Raw genomic sequence first — 23345 nt, forward strand, 5'->3', positions numbered from 1 at the left:
TTTACTGGTCAAGCTACCATGGGCGGAGTGGAGCGAATGCTTTTTTACATCGATATAGGATCCAGCGAGAAGAACGTCAGCTCGCCATACAAAAGGCAGAGAAGCGATCCTGCTTCTTTTAGGTACATCGAGGCACACTGGCCGCTAATTTAAAGGGAAGCCGTCCGCCCTACCGGAGGCGCAGGTCGGAAGCGTCTCTTTAAAGGTGTCGCTCAGCCGGTCTGAATTTCCAGAGGCGGACCTGCCTTCCTTTCTCTCGCCCCCCCCCGCGACCCCCCCCCCGGCACGTGAAAACTTTGTCGGGCGAGAGGAGCCGCTGAAGAAAAACTGTCCGAGACAAAAGAAGAAGGAGGCGGCGGCGGCACGACGTGGCTGGAGCTGGAGGAGAAGGCTGCGCTTTCCCCGAGCCCCCCCAAGTCCCCACCGCGGCGGCTCGCCGGCACTGCGCGTCGTGGGCGACTGGAGCCGCAGGGAGCGGAACCCTCGGGGTTTGGCGGGCGGTCGCTCGACCGCTCGGCCGGGAAATGTGCGAGCGTCTCCCGTCCGCGGCTCCGCCTCTCGCACCTTTGGACGTCGGTTTGCAGGGAGCCGAGCTGCAAGACTTCTTCGCCTTTTGCTCCGCGTGATCCAACCGAGGTGGGCTGATGGATGCCGGCTGCTGCTGCTGCTGCCGCCGCCGCCGCCGCCAGCGGTGCTGAGGTGAAAGCGGGGCGCTCAGCGACCAGGCGACCGTCGGTGCGAAGGATGCCCGGGTTGAAGCGGCTGCTGAGAGCCAGGCTGGGCTGCCGCCGATGCTCCGCCGCGCAGTGCCTCTTCTGGGCAGCGTGCTGGGCGGTAGGGGGCGGCCTCTTCGCCTTCTTCTTCCTGGCGCACGGGGGCGTCTTCTCGGGCCGGTGCACGGACGAGCAGAGTCGCCGGATCCTGGCCAAGCTGGTAGGTGGCAGCAGCGGGAGTGGCGGGTGCAGGACCTGGGATCTGGCCTCAGGATCAGCCCCCTCCCCCAAATAGGGCCGGTGACCTTTAAGGGCTGCCCTGGCAAAGGACGCCTCCCAAATCCATTTACCTTCAGGGCTTTCAAGATCATCCCAGCGACTTGCATTTGCAATGGGTTCTTTGCTGTCCTTCCCTCCAGAGTTCGGTGAGGAAATTACTCACCGGGTGGGAGAATCGTTTTCTGTGACCGTAAACTCTGACCTTTGCATCTTCCAGATGTGGAGCCCTTGGTGCTCTCTGAGCTTTCTTTCTTGCGGACCTTTCGATTCCCTAACTAGGGAACATCATCAGTGCTAGTCTTCCAGATATGTTGTGTCACAGTTTCTAGAATTGCAATCCAGAAAGATACATCTGGACCTAGCTGAGAAAGGTGGTCTTAAAGCAGGGGTGAAATCCAGCAGGTTCTGGAGAACCGGTAGCAGAAATTTTGAGCAGTTCGGAGAACCGGTAGCGGAAATTTTGAATAGTTTGGAGAACCGGCTAATACCACCTCTGGCTGGCCCCAGAGTGGGATGGGAATGCAGAATTTGCAATATCCTTCCCCCAGGAGTGGGGAGGGAATGGAGATTTTGCAGTATCCTTCCCCTGCACGCCCACCAAGCCACACCATGCCCACCAAGCCACGCCCACAGAACCGATAGTAAAAATAATTGGATTTCACCACTGTCTTAAAGCAACAAGATAGAAGTGTGGCATTACCACACTTTTGGATCACCCTCTCCTTATGGATGTGTCTAAAGTGAAGAGGCACAGCCAAGAGTGCCTTTTGTAAATTTCTATACAAGCAGCATCACTTATACAGTAGAAATGCATTCTTAGTGTAATGGCTTGGGATGCTTTCCTCTCTGGGTTAGTCCAGATATAGTCCATTTCAGTCCTCAGAATTTCCAGCCAACACTTCTGAAGAGTAACGAACTGGAAAAGGCTGGAATATAACTGGGAAAGTCTGGACTTAAATTTCCATTCAACCATGCAGTTCATTCACTAATAAAGGAGAATATTTGTAGCTCAGAGTTGACATGAGTTGGTGTTGTAGGACGAAATATCTTTCTGGGTTCAGCTCCAAGTAGGGAAAAAGACACTGGAAACATGGAGACTGCTTGGAAAGATGGTTTAATGGTGGACAGGATCACATGGCTTGAGTTCCTGAACAGAAAAAGGGTGAGATATAGCGAGTCCCTGGGTTTTATGCTCTCTCTGGCTTTGAACTTTCTGGGGCCCAGAAAGAGTGTCCTGATTGGTTGTCAGACTCCCAGGTGGTGGGGGTCTTAGCTAGCCTTGCTGGCTGATGTAATCTTCCCAGGTGCCATGTGGTGAGTTTCTGTCCTAGATGGGTCCCATTGTGTTAGTGTCTGTTGCTATTGTGTTGCAGATGGGTCCTATTGTCAAAGATTGAGTTTCTGTCTCTGGCCCATTAACAAAGGTGGGGAGGCAGGAAGGTGGGAGTTGCTTTAAAACATGTTTCTCCATTTCTCAACCAGGGGAACATAATATTCTGCCTTTTTAATATTTCCTAAAATATTTCATTCTTCCAGGAAAGGGGTGGGTGCTAAGTTCCTACAGTGTTCTCTGAGGTTGCTCGCTTTCTTGCAGGTGTTTCATTACCCAAACTAGGTAGCATCATCAATGCTCGCAAGGAGTGTAGTTTGCTGGGAGTTTATATTCTGGTGGCCACCAACAATGACAGGGCAAGCCACCAGAATATAAGCTGACAGCGAACTACACTCCTTACTAGCACTGATGATGTTACCTAGTTTGGATAATGAAATGTCTGCAAGAAATCAAGCAAGCTCAGAAGCACCAAGGACCCCTTCAGTTCATTCACTCCGTAGCCATCCTTTATTCTGAACCCACTTTCCTGGGTTGATGTGAAATTGAAATAGGGAAATGGCTTGACAGTCATATGTCCTTCCATGAGAATAAGACATGACAAAAATAATAGTATGTTAAATAAATGGCACATGTTGCACAAATTGAGTGCTGCATAGTCTAAATTATGGGTGTTCAATCTTGACAACTTTAAGACTTGTGGACTTCAGCTCCCAGAATTCCCCATCTTGGCTGGGCATTTTGGGAGTTGAAGTTTACACATCTGGCTGAGGAGTTCTGGGAGATGAAGTCCACAAGTCTTAAAGTTGCCAAGGTTGGACATCCCAGTCTAACTGACTGTTCTAGGATAAGGATATTTAGGATATCTGAATAGGATAAGATATGCAGCATGGCAAGAATGGGGTGGGGCTCGTGTAGAAAACTCCACTTCTCCATGGAAAACTCTGACCCAGCGATATTAACTCTTAAGAGGTAGGGTGTTAATCCTACAGTTAAGAAAAGTTCTGGGCAGAAATGTATATTCATCAGAATTGCAAGAGAAATGAAGATAACAGAATTATCAGAGATGGCAAAATTAACTTGTTTGTTTAGAGAAGGATTGAAGCCATTTGCGTAAAAATGAAAAAGTTAACTTGTGTTCTGTGGTTCATATGATTAGACAGGGTAGATTATAGAAAGAAAAGCAATATGAATTAACTTTAGCGAGAGAACTTAACATATATTTGTATTTACAACTGATGTGTAGAATATTGGAAGCCTTCTTTATATATTTTTTCTACGGTATCTTTTCTTGCACTTTCTGCTTTCTCTTTGCTTTCTTTTTCTTTTTTCTTCCTTATTTTATATTAGTTTGCCTTAGTTTTTAACTTCTTGTTCAAAAGTTTTAATAAAAATTATGTTAAAAGCAACTACATTATTAGTCACCGGAAACCCATTATGGACTTTTTGCTTAAGGGTTGCTTATGGAAACAAGAAAATTATGATGTAACCTTAGAGGGCAAAATATAATTATAACTGCTGCTAAGAAGATTGGAAGCCACTTCTTTCTTTCTTTCTTTCTTTTGCTTTATTTCCTTTTCACGTACTTTTCCTTATTCTTCTCTTCAATTCAAAATTTGTTTTGTTTTTGTTCTGTTGGAGAATAGACATTTCTGTAAGTCATATTGAGAACTGTGTTAGGAGGGGAGCTTATACATTTGATAATGAGATAAAATATTGATAATAAGTCAGCAAGATAGATAGTCCTCGCTTAACAACTGGTCGTGTAGTGACCGTTCAGTTATCATGGTCCTCCAAAAAGGTACTTATGACGATCTGGTTACAAAGTTATTGTGATGGCTACACATCTTCATGGTCATATGATTGCATTGTGGGTGCTTGGTAACTGGCTTGCATTTATGGCTGTGTGAAGCATCCCATGGTGACATGACCACAATTTTCAGCATTTTTTGCTAGTTTCCAGCATTTATTTCTGGTTTCTGGCAAAACTGTCCGTTGCTTATAATGCAGGGGTGAAATCCAGCAGATTCTGGAGAACCGGTAGCAGAAACTTTGAGTAGTTCGGAGAACCGGCAAATACCACCTCTGGCTGGTCCCAGAATACGGTGGGAATGGAGATTTTGCAATATCCTTTCCCCAGGAGTGGGGTGGAAATGGAGATTTTGCAGTATCCTTCCCCTGCCACGCCCACCAAGCTGCACCCACCAAGCCACACCAAGCCCACCAAGCCATGCCCACAGAACCAGTAGTAAAAAATTTGAATTTCACCACTGGTATAATGGATTTGTTTAACAATCATTGTGTTCGCTTACTAACTGCAACATTCTTTAATGACCATGGCATTTGCTTAATAACCGTCACGATAAAGGTTTTAAAATCAGGTGCAGTCATGTGATGACTTGCTTAACAACTGCCACAACCTATGACCCTAATTACATAATCATGTAATTATTAATCATTTAATAATTTTAAAATCCAGACCTTGTGCAGTGGCTCTCTCACTACTTTGAACCCATCTCTGTGACCAGTGAAAGAGCTGAAACCTTTTTCACTGCTTCCTTTTTCTTAAAAAACAAGAGAGACATGTGCTGCCAGAAAGAAGGCATGTGCTACTTAATAAAAAAAAAAGTACAACAGGTTCCAATAAATGGCTGTCTACTATCTGCTTTCTCTGCTTTATGGTATGCAGGTCCTTCCCCTCCACTCCAGTCTGCCAAATGTAACTGATTACTTTTTCACAATGCTAAATGGTGACCCAAATACGATCAGGAACGAATCTTTTGAGCAGAGGCTGTCTAAGAACTCCCGAATGCTTGATGCTCTGAATAGGAGGCTTGTGAATATATTGCCATGAAAGGAGACGAGGACTGTAGTCCATGCTGATGAAGTTTTGCCTGGATTTTGAAAGGAAAAGGGGAGAGGAAGGAAAGGAGTCAGGCTGCTGATTAAGGGAAACAGTCTCTTGCCTGAAAAGCCTTTGCCACTACGATGGCATTTTTAGCCTTCTAGGCAACCATTAAGTGTCAATTAAACAAGACAGAGTACTCAGCTGATGGATCTCACTGATAAAACTTACTCAAAACAGACAAGAATTTACATTTCCTAATGGGATGTAAAATCAACGTTGGATGTAGATAAAAGGATGGCTTTCAGTGCATTTATTTTCCTTTTTTTTTTTTTGAACTGTAATCTATTTCATGAGATGTATCTGATTTGTTGCAATAGAGTAATTCGACAACTGTGGGGATAGATTTTAGGAACATTTCTTTGTTGTGATAAAAGAAGATTGTTCTGTAATATCTATAATACATTATGATATAATATATGGCAACATAGTGATAAAGTCAAAAAGTTATTCCATTATTTCTGTTTCTTTCCACAGTGAATTATTTTCTTCCTAAACAGAATGTTTAGGAAGTTAAAGTGAATGTTAAATTGAATTTGCTCGATCGGTTATAACCATAATTTATTAAACTCGTGTGCCACCTGACTCTCAATGACTCTGGATAGCTCACAACAATCAAAGAAATTACAATAAAATCAATGAAAGATGAGAAGCATGACAGTCCAGATGGAATGGAGGGAGGGGCTCACTCTCCCTTGCCAGAGGCCTGGGTGAAAAGCCAGGTCTTCACAGATCTTTTAAGCAACAGTAGAGTTGTGGGGGGGGGGTCATCTAGACCTGGGGGAAACCTCAATCCAGGGGTACTCATTGCTAAGGAGAAGGTGCACTTTTGGGATCCTGAGAGATTACATTGTTTAATCAAAGGAACCCAGAGTGTGCCAAGGACCAAATTGGCAAGGCAGATGTTATGGGAGATGGGTGGTCCCTCAAGTAACCAGGCTATATGCCATGTACCTTTGCCACTGTAAACATTTTAATAAGCAAATGTTATCTGCTATGTTTCACAATTGTTCCATTACACATTCCCTGAAAATAAAATTATATTAAGGTCATGTGTTGTTGTTCATCTGAGGTTGTGGTGAGTAAAATGAGGAGCCAGATTTTTGGGGGCAATATGCTGACTCTGTAAACTGCTTAGAGAGGCTGTAAAGCATGGTGAAGCAGTATATAAGTCTAAGTGCTATTGCTGTTTATCTAATTTTAAGAACTGCAAGGGGGTTAAGGTATAAAGTCAGATGAAGCTCTGTTTCTTGTTTTCTTCATCAAACAGAAAAGTAACTTTAAGAGATATAATTCTATGGTAACTACCAATTGATGACTATAAATGTCCCTTGCGTGATACATAACAAACTGCAGCAAATAATATGCTGTGGCAGCAGGTTTGCCGATTTGGTGGAAATGGAACAATATTGATGATGTTAGCTAGTTGGGTAATGAAACATTTGCTAGAAAACAATCTAAAGCACCAAAGACCCCCAGTTCAACTCTGAATTATAAATATTCTCTTCTATTGGCAACAATACTGCATATTTTTCTTCTGACAGGCAGCTGGGAAAGTTTGATCGTTCTGAGATACTGTATGGAATATTTGCCATTTCCCACAGAGCTGCATTATTATCCCCAAAGGATTTGGAGCCATTGGGCCTGATTTGAGAATTGCATTTTGCTTTCATCCTTGAGCCTGCCTCTGCACTGATTTCAGAAGGAGAAAAGTTATTTACTGCTTATCCACAAGCCAGATAAGACAGTACTCTGCTTGGGTTTAAGCCAGTGGTTTTATTGCCCTTGAAGAAACCAAATTGTTTTATAAGCGAACATTATAATTTTAGCAATTTCTGATTAATCCCTGAAAAGGTTTGCTGATTTTAACTGCTTGTAATTTGAAGTAGTCATTTAAAGTTATTGCATTTGTTTGTTATTTATCTTTAATGTCTGAAAAAAAACTATTATGTTGTATTAATAGATGTGTTTGGATTAAGAATCGGGGAATTCACCTTCCCCAAAGTTGAAAAAGTTGTTTTAGAACCTTCTATTGATTAACTTTTGACTTACTTCAAGTAAGCACTGGGGAAGCTACTAGCAGAGCTCCTACTCATATAATATTACTTGCATGAATCTTCATGCAAAATCAAGGTTATTATATAAATATAATTTTAGAATGCTTGCATGCAAAAAAAACTTGATACAGATGTAAATATGAAACTTTTAAATTTTAGATGTTTTAAAAAGTTTTCTTTTTAAGTGTTTTAATATGTACATTATGGTCCTTTATTGTATTATGCTTTATTAAGCCATTTTTTTAAAAAAAACTATGTATATTACATTATTCATATCCTTTGGATCTGGTTACAGGGTTTCCAGACCTTTCAACTTCTTTGACTCTAGAGAGTTGTGAGGTAGGTGGATTTGTTCTTGGAGTAATCTGGGATCATGTCTTCCAATTTGCAAACTTCAGAAAATACACTTAAGTAGGATTTTCCAGCTAAGATGGAGGTACAAAATTTTCCCCTTGGCTAGGGTGAAAGAACTTAGGAAAGAGTAAACAGACTGATTGATAATTGCATCTGGAAATGGGCTGGAGAAGTTTGAAAATTCTCGCAAGGGTTGTATTTTACGCAGTCAGCATTTCTGAAGGCGCCTGATGCTCCTTCAGAATTGTTGACTAAAAGGTCAGAGAAAAACACGGAGGAAGTTGGTATAAGGTCTCTATCTGACTATTTTGTTTTTGGCATCTTCTAATCCACATCAACGAGTGTCTCCTTTAGAGATGTGCCCAGAATAAATGTTTGCAGCTGCACTTTCTCGATTGTAGTTGTGGTTATTGAATGGATGTGGTTATACAGGCTGCCTATGACTATCTTAGAAATGGAAGGATGGAAACAATTATGAGTGGAAGAAGGGACTGGCAGGGGAAATCCTCTTTGTTTCTTCCATGCATTTGAAATGACTACATAACTACAGACTTTCAATCTCCTTTTAAGCTTTGCAGTCACGAATTATGGAATATATAAACTGCAGAAATATATTCGGCTTCCATTCCCTTTGTTCAGGGATGTGAAGTTAGTTTAATAACGTAGTAAAGAAAGAGGCCGGTGCTGTGATCTAATCTTTTTTTTTTAATCATTGGTTTCTGCATTTATTGGGCTTTGTAACATATAAATAGACCGAATGCCGTGTTTTATATGGAACAAACACAAATTGTAGTTCACATTTACTTTTTATCATGTGAAATTTATATTGAATGTAATGAAATAATTAGAGTTGTGTTCCCTGTTTTTTATGACTTCAACTTCATTCCACAGGGTATCATCGCATGATATTAGGTGACCACTGTTCTGGATAGAAGAATGGATTGGATGCAACATACCTCTTTGGAGTTAATGGAGATTCAATATCTAGAAGGCTACATCTTGCCCATATTTTCATTCATGTCTTACTAATATTTATATATTAATCACTGGTTTTCAACATCATGTACAGAAAAGCCGTACATTTTAACAATTTTAAATATTATAAAAATATGTTTCTGAAGAGGTAGTTTTTAATTTGTTCTCTCTATGGGATTTGAACTCTTAATTACATGGTGATTAGCTAAGAGGCCAGCTCTAAGCTACAGAGGTCTAGAGCTGGGCTTTCATCATGAGACAGAAAAGCGACAAAAGTTATGATTTACTGTAAAACGGACACGGTTATAATTTACCATTTACCATTTACCATAAATTTACCATTTACCATTATATACTGTGGGCAAAGCTTGTTATCACAGCACTAGCCTTAAATGAGGCAACCATAGCTTTCTATGCTTATTTCTTTTATAGTAGTTTTCTTGCTTATTGCTCTTGCTTATTGCTCAGCCAGTTTTTCAGGAAAGGCAAATAAAAAGGGTTTTTAAAAAGTCCCATTCGGCCCATCACTTTGTTTGCATTTTTGCTTCCTATAGGATGAAAAATATATTTTCAAGATAAGAATCAATGATTTTCAAAGTGCTTGGAAAATTTTACTTTCCTGCCATTAGCCTTTTGTTGTTTGTTTGTTTCCATTTTCCTGCAGTGTTTTGACTACGGGACGGGCATGTTGACTGGGGATCTTTGTGAAGACTTATGCGTGGCCCAGACTTTGACCTATAAACGCTGCCTTTATTATGACCAGGGGAAAAAGGTAATCCAAGCTGACTGGAGAGGCCGCCCTGTGATCCTAAAATCAAAAAATGAAATATTTTCTAGCTACCATGGTCTTGGATTTTTGGAAGAAATGGAATCACAGGGAATTCCGGAAACAGAGCTGCTTCTGATGGTTGCTTTGGAAGTCAAGAACACATTGGGTTTGGAATTTCCTAACAAAACTGTGGGACCCTTGTGGAAAAGAAGTGGCCCACACTGGAAAGCACAGCTGGCTAGTTTGTGGTCTTTACTCCAGCAGGAAGAGTACATTTATTTTAGTGTTTTGCAAGACATCAGTAAACATGTTCTAAGGGTTATCGGTTCTTGTGGCCACTTTTATGCGGTGGAATATCTGACAGCCGGACACGCGTGGCATAGTACGCTTTTCTCCGTGGAAGATGCCGTTGGTGCTTCCCTCTCTGGGATTAAACACAAGGCCAAAGCCATAATCCAAATTGCAATCAGCTTTTTGGATATGGTGAATCATTTTGACAATGACTTTTCTTATCCTCTTCATCTCTGTGATATTAAGCCGGAAAATTTTGCCATCCGGAATGATCTGACGGTAAGTTAGGACCCAGCTTTTCATAACTAAATATAGAATTTGTTGTCGTAATGAAAGTTGTGAGCACCAGCATGTTGACTTGGGATCTTTGTGAAGACTTATGCGTGGCACAGACTTTGACCTATATTGTGATCAGGGTAATAAGGTTATATAACAGGGAAATGTCTTGCTCTTTGTTGAGAGCAAGGCAACCGTTTTCTAGATATTGCCAGCATTATATATTGAACCAGACTATGAAATTTTGCTATTTAAAGCTCTGCCCTTTACACTTGTGCTGTTCTAATATTCTACATTTAAGAGTCTCATTTCCTATGTGCTGTTCTGCAGTGTCAGCAAGAATTTTCTTGAATATATAAGCTATTTGCAAAAAATACTAATGGCAGGTTGAATAAGTAGAAGCTGGGCAAAAATGTTGATCTGCTTCTGTTTCAGATTGCAATAGACCAGACTTGCCTTCTACCTGAATATCTAACCACAGTTATTCTTCTCTTGTGCTTTCTTCCCCCTCCCCCCCAACACACCAAACACACTCACTTTCATCATTACATAGTCATCAAAGTTTCTGACTTTGGGTTCCCACCATACCCAAAGTCAGTAAGTAGAAACATATATACCGTAGTATCTACGTTTCTACTTACCGTATATCTACTTCTGCCGTAAGTAGAAACGTATATATGTTTCTACTTATATTTTAAAAATGCATAAGTATTTTGAACAGAAGCTATCACCTTGTGCAAAGGTGATACTGGTTTGGTTTTATAAGAAATGTTATTTGGAGTTCCAACATCAGAAGCATGTAATTATGAAAGTGAAAAAAGAGTGAAGGTTCTCACTTGTAGATTCCATCTCCTTGGAGATAGAAATCCCAGTCTCCAACATTTTTCAAAGCTATTATAAATGTATAGCCTGGGAGGCAATTGGGGAATGTGTGTTATAGTCACATGCCTACAGGTAACAGTGGCTGAAGCCTGCATAGTAGGGATGGATAGTGTTTGTGTTAATTCCATAAATGGATGAAATCAAAATCAAGAGTGATGAAGGCACTAGCTCTTCTTTCTCCACATTTATCGGTTATGTAAGCACACATTTTTTTACATGCACTGATCCATTTGCACAAATATTAGCCACCTCTCCATTAATTGTGGAAAACAGCAAAGTGGTTTCAATTGCTTCCTTTTCTTGTGCTGTTTCCCATTCTACCTTTTTCACACCTACACAATCAGGCAAATACACCTACAGTCACGTATCCATTAGTTTATCTCCATTCTGACACTTTCTATCAATCAATACATAATCCTTGATACATTTTCCTTTGCCTCATTCCTATACTTTCTTCCATTTTATACATTCATACAGGATTCATACATTAATGTTTAATCCACATCTCCTTCTCAGCATACCAGGAAAGGGGTAAATGAAATACCCTTTTAGGAAGCAGGGAAATTCAGCAGAGCTTGATATTTGTTGAGGGCCACCCTGGAGGCAAAACCAGGAGGCTGCCCTCCTGTGTCAGAGATGAGTGGGAGAGATTTATTTTCTATTGCATTTCCTGACAGTCTTGAAATACACTGGGCAGTTTGCAAGAAAGCATATTATTGATTTAACCCATCGTGAGCTTTTGGGGAAGATGGAATAGATATTCAACTGAGTTCTGATCTCAGCATTAGTTTTATAAGGACTGAAAGGTCTATAAAAGTGCTTTCAACTCATGTTTTCAACTTTAATTAACTTTTTAATTAACTTTATTTTTGTGACGTGAAAGCTAGCATAGCTGCTAACAGAATCGGTATTTATTTAAGTAGCAATAGCAATAATATTTAGATTTATAAACAGCTTCACAGTGCTTTACAGCCCTCTCTAAGTGGTTTACAGACTCAGCATATTGTCCCCAACAATCTGGGTCCTCATTTTACCCACTTCGGAAGGATGGAACGTTAGTCAAACTTGAGCTGGTGAGAATCGATCTGCTAAACTGCAACTAGCAGCCAGCTGAAGTAGCTTGCAGTACTGCACTCTAACCACTGCGCTACCATGGCTCAAGTACTTATACAGGTAGTCCTTGACCTATGACTGGTCATTCAATGCCTGTTGAAGTTATCCTTCAAAAGCTACAGATGATCTTTTTGAAGTTATGATGGCCATACAGCAGCCCCTCCCACAGTCACGTGATTGCATTTTGGGTATTTGGCAACCAGTTCACTTTTATGGCTATTTTCACCATCCCGCAGTCATGTGACTGCTCTTTATGATGCTATTTTGCCAATTTCTGGCATTTACTTCCGGTAAGGGATCCTTGGTGCTGTCTGAGCTTGATGTGACTAGGACTGATGATGTTAATTTGGGTAATGAAACATCTGCAAGAAAACATCTGCAAGAAAAGCTCAGAGAGCATCAAGGACCTCTCATTTCAATCCTGAGCTATATTGTCCTTTATTAATTTACTTCCGGTTTCTGTCAAAAATGCCAATTGGGGAAAATTAATCCCCTTAATGACCATTGGAAAAAATGTTGAAAAATCGGCTCAAGCCACATGATGCTTGATACCTATCTGCAGCAACTTAATGCTGAACTTAATCACAATTGTAAGTCAAGGATACCTGCATAGAATTTCACACTGGAAAGTCTGATGCTAAGGTGACTTAAAGGTATAGGAATAATTCAATTTTCTATTTCTTAGGTCATAAGACAGTCTGAATTATTAAGTGGTGAACAGATAAATTTTCCTGGATTAATTATACTTATATGTTTACTCAAATTCAGCACAATCATTGCAGAATGTCCTTTTATGCATGCAGGACTCTTTCCAATTGACTGGAAGACATTAGCTCCTGCCACTATCGGCACTGCTAGCCATTGCTCAACGTCATAGATACACAGTGCTGACTCAGCTGCAATAACGTTGGTATTCATCTCACTTGTTAATCATGCATATCTATCCAAGCAACACACGTGCAGCTGCAATGCAACATGGGATAGTGCCTTTCTTCAAGAGAAGATTGAAGTCTCCAGTTACAGTTCATTGCAAAAATTAGAAGTATCAAGGGCAAGTGCACAAAATGACTGCAGAAAGTGGAAGAAGAGAAAGAAAACACAGTAAAACTTCAGTTTAACCGGAGTTCCACTTTGCAGACTTCAGATGCAAAGGACAAAATTTCTACTTCACCTCCTGAAAATAATTGACAAGCTTTTGCATCTAAAGAGGTCTAGAAGAAACACTTGAATTTGTGCTAACTGACATTATTTGTTTATTGAGATCTTCATGTAAATTGATGCAAATGAGGTGATCTGTGTCAGTTGTATAATGACATAATGCAAATAATGTAGGCCACATTTGTGTAGACCACAAATAACATACTTTGGGATGTAATGAACATTTAGAAGTGAAAAGACACCTCTCACTCAAATTATTCCATTAAACAGAAAAATTATGTATAATTATTCCTACTAGTATTAAAAGTATTTCTAATTCTGCTTAGTAACTGGAATTCTCTGGGCACGGACAAGTTACGGTGCTAGTTAAAACATTAAATGATTCTGTGCATATAATCCAAGCAAAATAATACTGTAGTGTAATCACAAAATACATTTAATGAATAGTGCAGGAGACCAAAAATGCTGTTCTCTTAAAATTAAACCAAATGGAAAGTTATAGAAATGTCAGAGAGAACAGGAATGTCTTTGACTCACTGGGAGGTGGGTGACATTCATATCAATTTAATTTATTGTTGTTGCTGTTGTTATTAATTGCTTGGTGTCAAAAAGATACTGGGGCAGAGGATGAAATAACAGATTTTTTTTTTAAAAAAAAACAATCCCTGTGCTGACATTTGGAATAGGGAAGAGAAAATAAGTCATTTTCAGATTTTTTTTTAAAAAAAGTAGGAAAATGCATGGGATTTGACTGGGGAAGAGGAATCTGAGAAACAAATGACAATCTGCCTGGCATTTTGAATAGTCAGCCTAGAATGTGTTTCAAATTCCTATTCATGTTTTTGTTGAAGGCTTCCTGTAATTTTGTTCCAAACGCTGCCCTTAGAGGACTCTCTGACCAATCTGCCAGTTTTGCTAATACAAATTAATGAAGTGGCCAGCAATGATACCAAGAGAGAAAGGTTATTTTACTAATGCTGCATATAATTGCTTTTTGAATACGAAAGAAAACTCTAGGAAGCTTCTGAGTTATAGCTTAGCCTTCTCATAATATTTGGTCCACAATCTAATTGTGGCCCGCTTACTTGCTTGCATTCCAATAAATATAATGAAACAAAAGGCAATGAACCGGAAATGTTTTCCATTAGAAGTTCTTAATGAAAGAGAAACTCAAAAGAAGTTGCAAACATAAGAAGAGATGTCAAGAATTACTGATGTTCTTGATAGTGCCTGCATTAACCTGTGGAAAGCCCAGGGATGTTTTCAAAGAATAGAATAGAATTATTTTATTGGCCAAGTGTGATTGGACACACAAGTAATTTGTCTTTGGTGTATATGCTCTCAGGATACATAAGGAGAATAAAATACATTCAAAGAATGGAAGGGAGTGGGAATGTGTTGGAGTTCAGGAAAATCAGAAGAAAGTTTCAGATTCAGAAATCTCACCCTGTCACTCGGGCTAATGGGATTTTAGACGTGTTTTCTTCATCTGCTGTCTTTCTTTTTCACTTTTGACATGGATCATTGAAAGACAAAAATTCACAGAGTATGTCATTTAAAAATAAATACGAATCAGCTTTGGAATTATTTTTAATCACACAGAGGGCTGGAAATGATTGAAATGCAATAAATAAATCTGGAAACCAGCAATATTTGAAACAGCCTCAGTCAGCTCCATTGCTATTTTTAAAACTCTCCTCGGTCTTGTTCATACAACATGCTTAACTGGATCAGTGGAGAAAGTTGCTGGAGAACTTCCAGAAGAGGTGAAATGATCTCACCAACTAATTTCTAGGGCAGTAGTTTGCAAACTTTGTATTTGCATGATTCTCTGAAATGATAAATGTGTTTGTGTGACCTCTCTGCCATGGCTAAACCTCATTATTTCGTTGGTGTTAGCAATAGCAATAGCACTTAGACTTATATACTGCTTTACAATGCTTTACAGCCCTCTCTAAGCGGTTTACAGAGTCAGCATATTGCCCCCAACAATCTGGGGGCAATCCTCATTTTACCGATCTTGGAAGGATGGAAGGCTGAGTCAACCTTGAGCCTGGTGAGACCCGAACTGCCAAACTGCTGGCAGCTGGTGATCAGCAGAAGTCGCTTGCAGTACTGCACTCTAACCACTGTGCCACTGCGGCTCTTAGGGATGAGCGAGTCTTTTTTGGGAGGGAAAAAAAAGACTAACAAAAGACTGACATGGCTGTCCTGGGTCATGTGCTGCCAATGAATTATACCAAGAAAAGGGACATCTTGGAAGCAGGACTTTTAGGTACAAGCTTATCCTGGAAATCTGTTGGCTTTAGCTGTGGCAGAACTGAGCCTTATGCTACAAGACCTTTTCAACTGACATTGGTTTATAAATTACTCTTCCGTCACTCACTGTAAATGCTGACATAAATAATTAGGGATAGATTTTCGGATGAGCCCTGTTAAGTTTTTTTCATGAAACAAGCCATTAGAAGCTGTGATTACGTTTTTTAGTTTAGTCTGTTATAGCTCACAAGCAAATCATGTTTAATCAAACCACGACTTAAGAAGAACACGTAAACCCAGCATAAGAGTAACACTTTGGATCAAGAATAAGAAATTCAAATTATCTTGAGAATTCTCTAATCTAGAACCTAACATGAAACATATGGTTCAGCACTGGCTAGATTCAAATTGAGTAATTATATAAACAAGGTTGTGTCCTATAGATTAAGATTGGGTCCAAAACCCAGTGCATCTCAAGTAAGTCCTATTGGATTCAGATGTGCAGCCATATGGGCATTGAGCTTCCAATTCTGAGCCTTAGCCCAATGCACTTTCAACTACAGGTAGTCCTTGACTCACAACACTTCATTTAATGATTGTTCAAAGTTACAGTGGCTCTGAAAAAAGTGACTTATGACAATTTTTCACACTTACAACCATTGCAGGTCACATGATCAAAATTCAGATGCTTGGCAAAAGACTCATCCTGTATTTATGACAGCTGCTGTGTCCTGGGATTTCATGATCTCCTTTTGCGACCTTTTAGCAAGCAAAGTCAATGGGGAAGCCAGATTCACTTAACAACTGTGTTACTAACTTAACAACTGCAATGATTCATTTAACAGCTGTGGCAAGAAAAGTCCTAAAATGAGATTCACTTAACAAGAGAAGCCCTAAAACGAGGCAAAACTCACATGACAAATATTTCATTTAGCAACAGAAATGTTGGGCTCATTTGTGGTCATAAGTCGAGGGCTCCCTGGAATCAAAATATTTTGTCTCTTTCAGTACTGAAGCTGATTGAATGGAGTAAACCTCCAGAGTTCATCAGCAACTTTTGACTCATTCTGACCATTGCATTTACTGTATATCAGGGGTGAAATCCAGCAGGTTCTAACAGGTTCTGGAGAACCGGTAGTGGAAATTTTGAGTAGTTCAGAGAATCACCTTGGCTGGCCCCAGAGTGAGGTGGGAATGGAGATTTTGCAATATCCTTCCCCTGCCACGCCCACCAAGCCACGCCTACAGAATTACTATGGAAAAATTTTGGATTTCACCCCTGCTGTGTATCCATTAAACAAAGGAATACATTTTTTTTTAAAAAAAAAAGTGAGCTGCAATAGGATGCTCAGTACCTCGGGGGTTTCATCCAGTTCTGGAAAATAGTGGTACCATATAAAAAAAACCCAGGAATCTCTGTATGAAAAAGATGTGTTTTATCACTGAGAAGGGATATGCCGGTCCTTTTTGCAAAAGTACCTAAAGGTACTTTTATTTCATTGATGAAATAAAAGAAGGATATGTCTTTCGGTGGCATTTGCAGCAAGTTCTGACAAAATGACAACAAATGTACTTGATGGTCATTATACATATTCAGGTGGTGAATTCCCGCACATTTGTCAGTTGTTTGTCCTCAGCTGCAGAGGCCCAGGGTGTCCTTAAAGAATTGTAATAATTGCAAAGTTCACATTTTCTCCACCATTTCCAAGGAAAGCTTATGTTTTCTTTTATAGAATAGTAGTCAGTTTGAGTTTCAGAGGTAGTGATCAACACAGGTCCTGTATAATTTCTCATTTTCTCTTGAATTTATCCTGCATTGCTTTCTCTCAGAACTCAGAATGTCCTAAATTGCATGGGGTTTTGGCTCAGAGTAAATCAACCTAAATGCATTGCTCTGATTGCAGGTGGTTGCCATCGATGTAGATATGGCCTTTTTTGAACCTAAAATGAGAGACATCCTCGAACAAAACTGCTCAGGAGATGAAGACTGTGTTTTTTTCGATTGCTTTTCCAAATGCGATCTGAAGAATGGAAAATGTGGAGCAGAAAGAGCCAATACTAACCTTCAAGTGAGAGGCTAAGTAGAAATATTTTTATTTAAGTGGCTGTGTGCCTCTGCTTTAAAATCCTAATTACTGCACTGATTAAAATGAATGTATCCATGATTGGCATTTGGGCATGTTCACATACATCAGCATAATCACTAGGTGCATGAAGTCCCAAGTAGTGACTTCAAGATACAGCTATAAATGTGCTCAGAAACACCAGCCACAGACAGATCATGCAGGGTCATATCATGTCATACTTTTTAGGGTTAAGACAATTAACAGGTTCTGTTACTATTCTAGTCTCTGCAGTAGCATCTGTACTGTCAACATCTGGTGTAGCATCCTCCACCACAGTGCCAGTGGTAGCTAATGATGCCGGACACAGAGCATGGCATTTCATAATGCAATAACATTGTATAACTTGGCAAGTTGTTCTAAAGCAGTGTTTCTCAACCTTTATAACTTTTAAGATATGTGGACTTCAACTCCCAGAATTCCATGCTGGCTAGGAGTTGAAACCCGCACATCTTAAAGCTGCTAAGGTTGAAAAACACTGTCCCAGTTGTTACAATATGGAAGGAGAAGAATTTGCCAGAGGAGTGATCTTAGTAGCCTTTCCCATAATGAGTAAAACATATAGCTCCACTCTCAATAAGGAGTCCAATTATCTGGTAAAAATGGGCCCTTACTGCTTGTTAATACTAGTATGACTATGCACAATATTTGCATAGGTAAACAACAGCAATTTATTCTATAATGTTCAGTTACAAAAGAGCTAGAGCAGGGGTCTCCAATCTTGGCAACTTTAAGACTTGTGGACTTCAAACTTGCAGAGCCAACATAGCTGGCTGAGGAACTCTTGAGAATTGAAATCCACAAGTATTAAGTTGCCAAGGTTGGAGACCCTGAACTAGAGGACTTTATTATCACATAACATATTCTTACTTCCAGAACTTATATTGTATAACTGGTTGCTGTGTTTTTCTTCTGTGAATGGATTAACTTCATATGGAGGTTTTGCTTTGAATGGTTGATGGTCAAAAATGGTTCTCTGTCTCACATTTTACAATCAGTGTAAAGGTCAAATATATTAATCTGATCGTGTTCCTATTCATTTTATTGGAAACCACTTCTATGCTTTCCTCAGAGTAATTCTTGAAGTTGGATTAAGTATTTACCTAAGAGAGGAGTAGGCAGAATAAGATTTTATTGAGTTTTTATTCCTATAGTTGGGTGGAGAACCATTTTTACTGCTTTGTGCGTCACCAAGGGTTAGAATTACAATATGGGCAGCTATATAAATCTTTTAAAATAAATGATAAATAAAACAGTGGGGAAATTTGTCAGCAGCCAGAAGAGAGGAAAAACCTAAAGCATAACCTGCCTCCAGTGCAGAGCGATGCAATTTATTTAGATGCCAGAAGTCAGTCTTTTGGGCCAGATGGGATGTGTATGTGTTTGCATTGATTTATTTAGTGAAAAATGGGCTGGGGAACTCTTCTGCCTGGGGATAAAATGTTGTCTTTGGGTCTCATCAGGGGGCATCGTAACATCAACATTGAAGTCTGTTGACTCAACAGATTTTCAACTTTTTGGTCTAGGAGAGGAGGAGTTAAAAAGTGTCCTTAAGCCTCCACAGCTTCAAGGTGCCCACAAAACCTCCAAGTCCCCTGTATAAAGCAAAAAAAAAAAAAAAAAACAACCTGAGACTGATCACATTGGCCACCAATGGGGCTGGAAGCCACAACTAAAATCCTTGGGTAGAGGGCTGATTGCTGGTTGTTTCCTTTGCCACACAGTGTATAGATTTTTCTCTGCCCAAGCAGAGTGAGTCACTTGTATAAAAATTGCTCTGAGCCAAGATCTCATTACAGAATGGCCCTGTCATGGTCTGTGTAGTGTTTATGTGTCAGATTTTTATTTTATAGCCCTTATTGTGAGGGCTTTTTGAGCCATATAGAGCCAATGGGAATTTAGCAGCATAGAAGCCTTAACAAATAATTTTAAAAATACATCCATAAATTGCAAAGCGCAACAGGACTGAACAACTCACGTGATTCTTCAGTACAAGACTCTGTTTTTCTTTTTTTTCCAATAGGTCATCTGTGATAAAATATTTCGCCCCTGGTTCACTCTAAACCTTGGAGGATCAGCCGTTTCCTTTCCCATGCAGCTGCAGTTACAGGAGGCTGTGCATGATTGTGCACAACCAAGGATCAAGGATATTTCCAAGATCCAGAGCAATTCTGCAAATTCTTTTTCTCAGCTGTACCACTTGCTCCAAGTCAGCCAAAAAGAACTTCAGAAATCTAGTCTAGCAGATTCATCAGTTATGGCTATCCAGAATACATAGCTTTTTCTTATTGCTGTTGCTGAATTAAATTATTTTCTACTTATTTTTTATTTTACTATATTTTGAAAACCACAACTGAGCTTGATATATATATATATATTAGAATGAAATCCTGATTTAACAGACTTACATTCAGTAGACTTTGGATACAGTGGACCAAATTTCTATTTGGACAGCTCCCCTGAAATAACAGAAGTCTGTTGCACATAGATTTGTTTAGATTAATTTACACTAATTTTAATTTACACAAATTTTCTCTTAATTTTATGATACAACACTTTATGCCATTTGCATAATGATATCATTATGTAAGTGATGCCAGTCACTGTGAAGATGTACTTTTGTATTTATCAGGCATTGGGAGTAACAAATATATCCTCCTTTCATCAAATGGTACATTCAGTTGAGGTTTAGCAGTATTAATTCTTTCTGAAATGTGGAAAGCAGTAATATCAGCCAAACTAATACAAGACTCAATCATTTACATTTCAAAGTATTTAAGGGAGGAGAAAAATAGAACATCTTAGTAATTTAATTTTACTTCTAAAATGAATAGTTGAGGATGTGACTTGAGTGTTTCATAAACATGCTCAATGAAGATCTTTGCAAAGGTAGCGTTTCATATTTTAACGAACGGCAGTTTTTAAATAAATTTATCAGTTACAGCCTCCTTGTTGCTCATATTTAGGTCAAATTATTTTAGCTTAACAAAGTTTAGTGATGGAACTGGAATAGAGAATAAATGCAATGTCATATTGTTGTTATATCTGGACCCGCAAGTTGTGTTCTCTGTTTGAGTGATGCTGTAACACTGATGGAATTAACTAGCAACTTTATGAAGGACAAATACATATATTTGACACTGTTTACTAGATTGTAATCCAAGGATAGCTTTAAATCAGGACCAGCTTGTTTTATGGCTGCAGTCTCTTATGGTAAACAGGTCTGAGATGGCATGACATTGGTTGGGACCAAAACTCAGTGCTAAAACCCAATGATAAAACACTGTTTTTTTCTCTCTCTAACATCCCAGCCAGTTTCTTATTTTCTTCAACATCCTCGTCCTTTCCCAGGCTGGGAAAGCTATAAAAACTATAAGTGAAATAACTTTTAGCAGAAATCTGACAAATCTTTTCCAAGTGGTTTTTAAACTTAACTGCTGTGATGAAGTTGGATTCTCCTTATTCATAATTCTCCTTATTCATGATTCTCCCACCTGTATTTTTCCTCTTATTTGAACCAATTCCTTTGAACTGCATATTCCACAAAAGTGTGAGAGGAGTAGGGGTGAAATGCTACCGGTTCGCACCGGTTCAGGCAAATTGCTAGCGGCGGCGGCGAGTGATTTGGAGAAGCGGTAGCGGCGGCAGCCCACCCGCCCGGACGCTGTTACTTCCTGATTTGAGGACTACCTGTGTTCATAAAACATGCTTCACCTAGTTCAGGGGTGTCAAACTCACGTCATCAGATAAGTGTCACATGACATATTGGGACTTTTTTCTCCCTTCACTAAACCAGGCTTGGGTGTGGCCAGCGCATGACGCATCTGGCCTGTGGGCCGTGAGTTTGACAACCCTGACCTAGTTACTGGGTTAGCCTGTTTGGTGGGGTTTGTATCATGCCTTGACATGCAAACAAAACCAAGTACTTCCAAATAAATAAGGACAGGTTTGCAGCCTGGGTAAAAAATACTTGTCAAGTGGAGCTTCCTTTTTTTCCTTCCATAACATCATCATAAATGAAATGAAACAGACGTTTTTTCCTAGTTCCAAAGCTTTAAACCAAACTTTTAAATGAGCAAATTATAGTTCTGTGCCATTACTTAGAAGGCTGCAGTCCTAGCTGATTTATCTGTAAGTCAAAATGAGATTTATTTATGAGGAAATAGGCAATAAAAATACTGGAACATGTTTTCCTTGCTTTATCGTAAGTAAAAGCTTCGGATATCTTTCTTGGATAACTGTCTGTGGCAAAGTGAATGAATAATGTGCATTTCAAACAAAAGGAGTGGAAGTCATTAATAACGTTCTGAAATATACTTAATGTTGTTTACAGATGATCAAATGAAACTTTGAAAAAAAGTGTGGCTAGTGAGAGAGCCAGTTTGACACAAAGGTTAAAGATACTGAATTAAAAACTGAGGAATCATGAATTCTAGTCCTGCCATAGACGCAAAGCCAACTGGATGATCCTGGGCAATCATTCTCTCTCAGTTCTAGGAAGGTGACAATGGCAAACCACTTCTGAAATTATTGGCAAGGAAACTTGCAGGGTTTTGTCCAGGCAGTTGCCAAGAGTCACAGTTGACTTGACAACAACAGTAAAGTTATTTGGAAACAAATTAAAATTGCCTATTATGTTTAGTCTGCTTTTGGATTTCATGTTATCATAGCTCAGAAATAAAAGTGTTACATCTTACATTTTTGAATAGCAAACTTAAGTTTAAAAGGTTGTATGCAGTCTGATTTGAGAAAACAAAAAGCCAGAATTTTCTGTTGCTAACCTATTGCCTAATGGGAAATTAACAAGCAACTGCAGGCACCTCTGTGGCACATTTGGCTGAGGAAAAGACACTTATCACACTTTTCACACAGTTGGAATTATTTCTTGAAATAGGATTAGTTTCCCTGGCACACATTTTTGAGCAAAGAAAGCCCTAATACCTGCCAGAACCAGGCCAGAGCCAGATTCATGTCTCCTGTTTTTTTCTGCTAGAGAAAAAATGAGCCAAAATATCCCAAATAATACAGCGATGAGGTTCTAACTTCCTTAAATGATGTCCTAACTTCCTCTCATCTTCCCTAATCTCTGAAGGTGAGGATAATTAAGTAATTCAAGAGGCCAAACTGCCAGAGGTCTCTTGCACTTGGAGCACACTGTAACTACAGTTACTAGAATTCAGCGTTCGCTTCTAGGAAAAGAAACTCCAAATCCTGGCTTTTGCATCATCATCTCACCTACTTGTGATCCTTGGCCCTTTCAGAAGCCTTACATGTGGCTTCTGAAAAGTTGCCTTCATTCATTCATTCATTCATTCATTCATTCATTCATTCATTCATTCGTATTCTAGAGTCACCCAGCTCGGTCAATGACTTTGGGTGGCTTACCATTCAAAAAATATACTACAATGAAAATACTAAAAATATTTTGAAACAGTAGATACAGCCAAAATACATAGCAGCCTAGACACATGGCCAGTTTGCAAGGCAACCAGGAAACAGGATCCTTAATACATTCAGCACCCTAGGCTCAGGAATGTAGCCAGGTTTTTAAGATCTTACGAAAGGCTAACAGATTTGGGGCCATTCCAATCTTTGAAGAGACAATGTTCCATAGATCAGGGGCTACTGCAGAAAAGGCCTGTCTTCTAGTCCCTGCCAGCCAACACTCTTTGTCTGACAGGATCTGCAACATGTCCGTGCTGTTAGAACTGGTTGGAAAAGTAGAGATGCTTGGAAAAAGTTGATCCCAAGGTATCCTAGTCCCAAGCCATGTAGGCCTTTAAAGGGAACCACCAACACTTTGAATTGCACCCAGAAACACATTGGTAACCAATGAAGGTCACACAGAAGTGGTGTTACAA

General features: G+C 39.6%; 1 protein-coding gene across 1 annotated transcript; it reads left to right on the plus strand.

Moving 5' to 3' along the window:
* Positions 1-290: 290 nt before the first annotated feature.
* DIPK1C (divergent protein kinase domain 1C) lies at positions 291-20526 on the plus strand. Its single transcript, XM_034429353.3, has 4 exons — positions 291-933; positions 9278-9952; positions 17266-17430; positions 19508-20526. Exons 1-4 carry the CDS (start codon positions 649-651, stop codon positions 19760-19762), a joined length of 1380 nt encoding a protein of 459 aa, XP_034285244.2. The 5' UTR covers positions 291-648; the 3' UTR covers positions 19763-20526.
* Positions 20527-23345: the final 2819 nt, after the last annotated feature.

Source organism: Pantherophis guttatus, chromosome 3 (assembly GCF_059756535.1).
Source record: "Pantherophis guttatus breed Tessera chromosome 3, ASM5975653v1, whole genome shotgun sequence".
In the NCBI taxonomy this organism is placed as follows: domain Eukaryota; kingdom Metazoa; phylum Chordata; class Lepidosauria; order Squamata; family Colubridae; genus Pantherophis; species Pantherophis guttatus.

Excerpts from the sequence above, each read along its gene's own strand:
- DIPK1C (XM_034429353.3), top strand. The coding sequence starts at position 649 with ATGCCGGCTGCTGCTGCTGCTGCCGCCGCCGCCGCCGCCAGCGGTGCT. Across the intron at positions 9,953-17,265 it reads CCATCCGGAATGATCTGACG|GTGGTTGCCATCGATGTAGA; the intron begins GTAAGTTAGGAC and ends CTCTGATTGCAG. Across the intron at positions 17,431-19,507 it reads GAGCCAATACTAACCTTCAA|GTCATCTGTGATAAAATATT; the intron begins GTGAGAGGCTAA and ends TTTTTCCAATAG.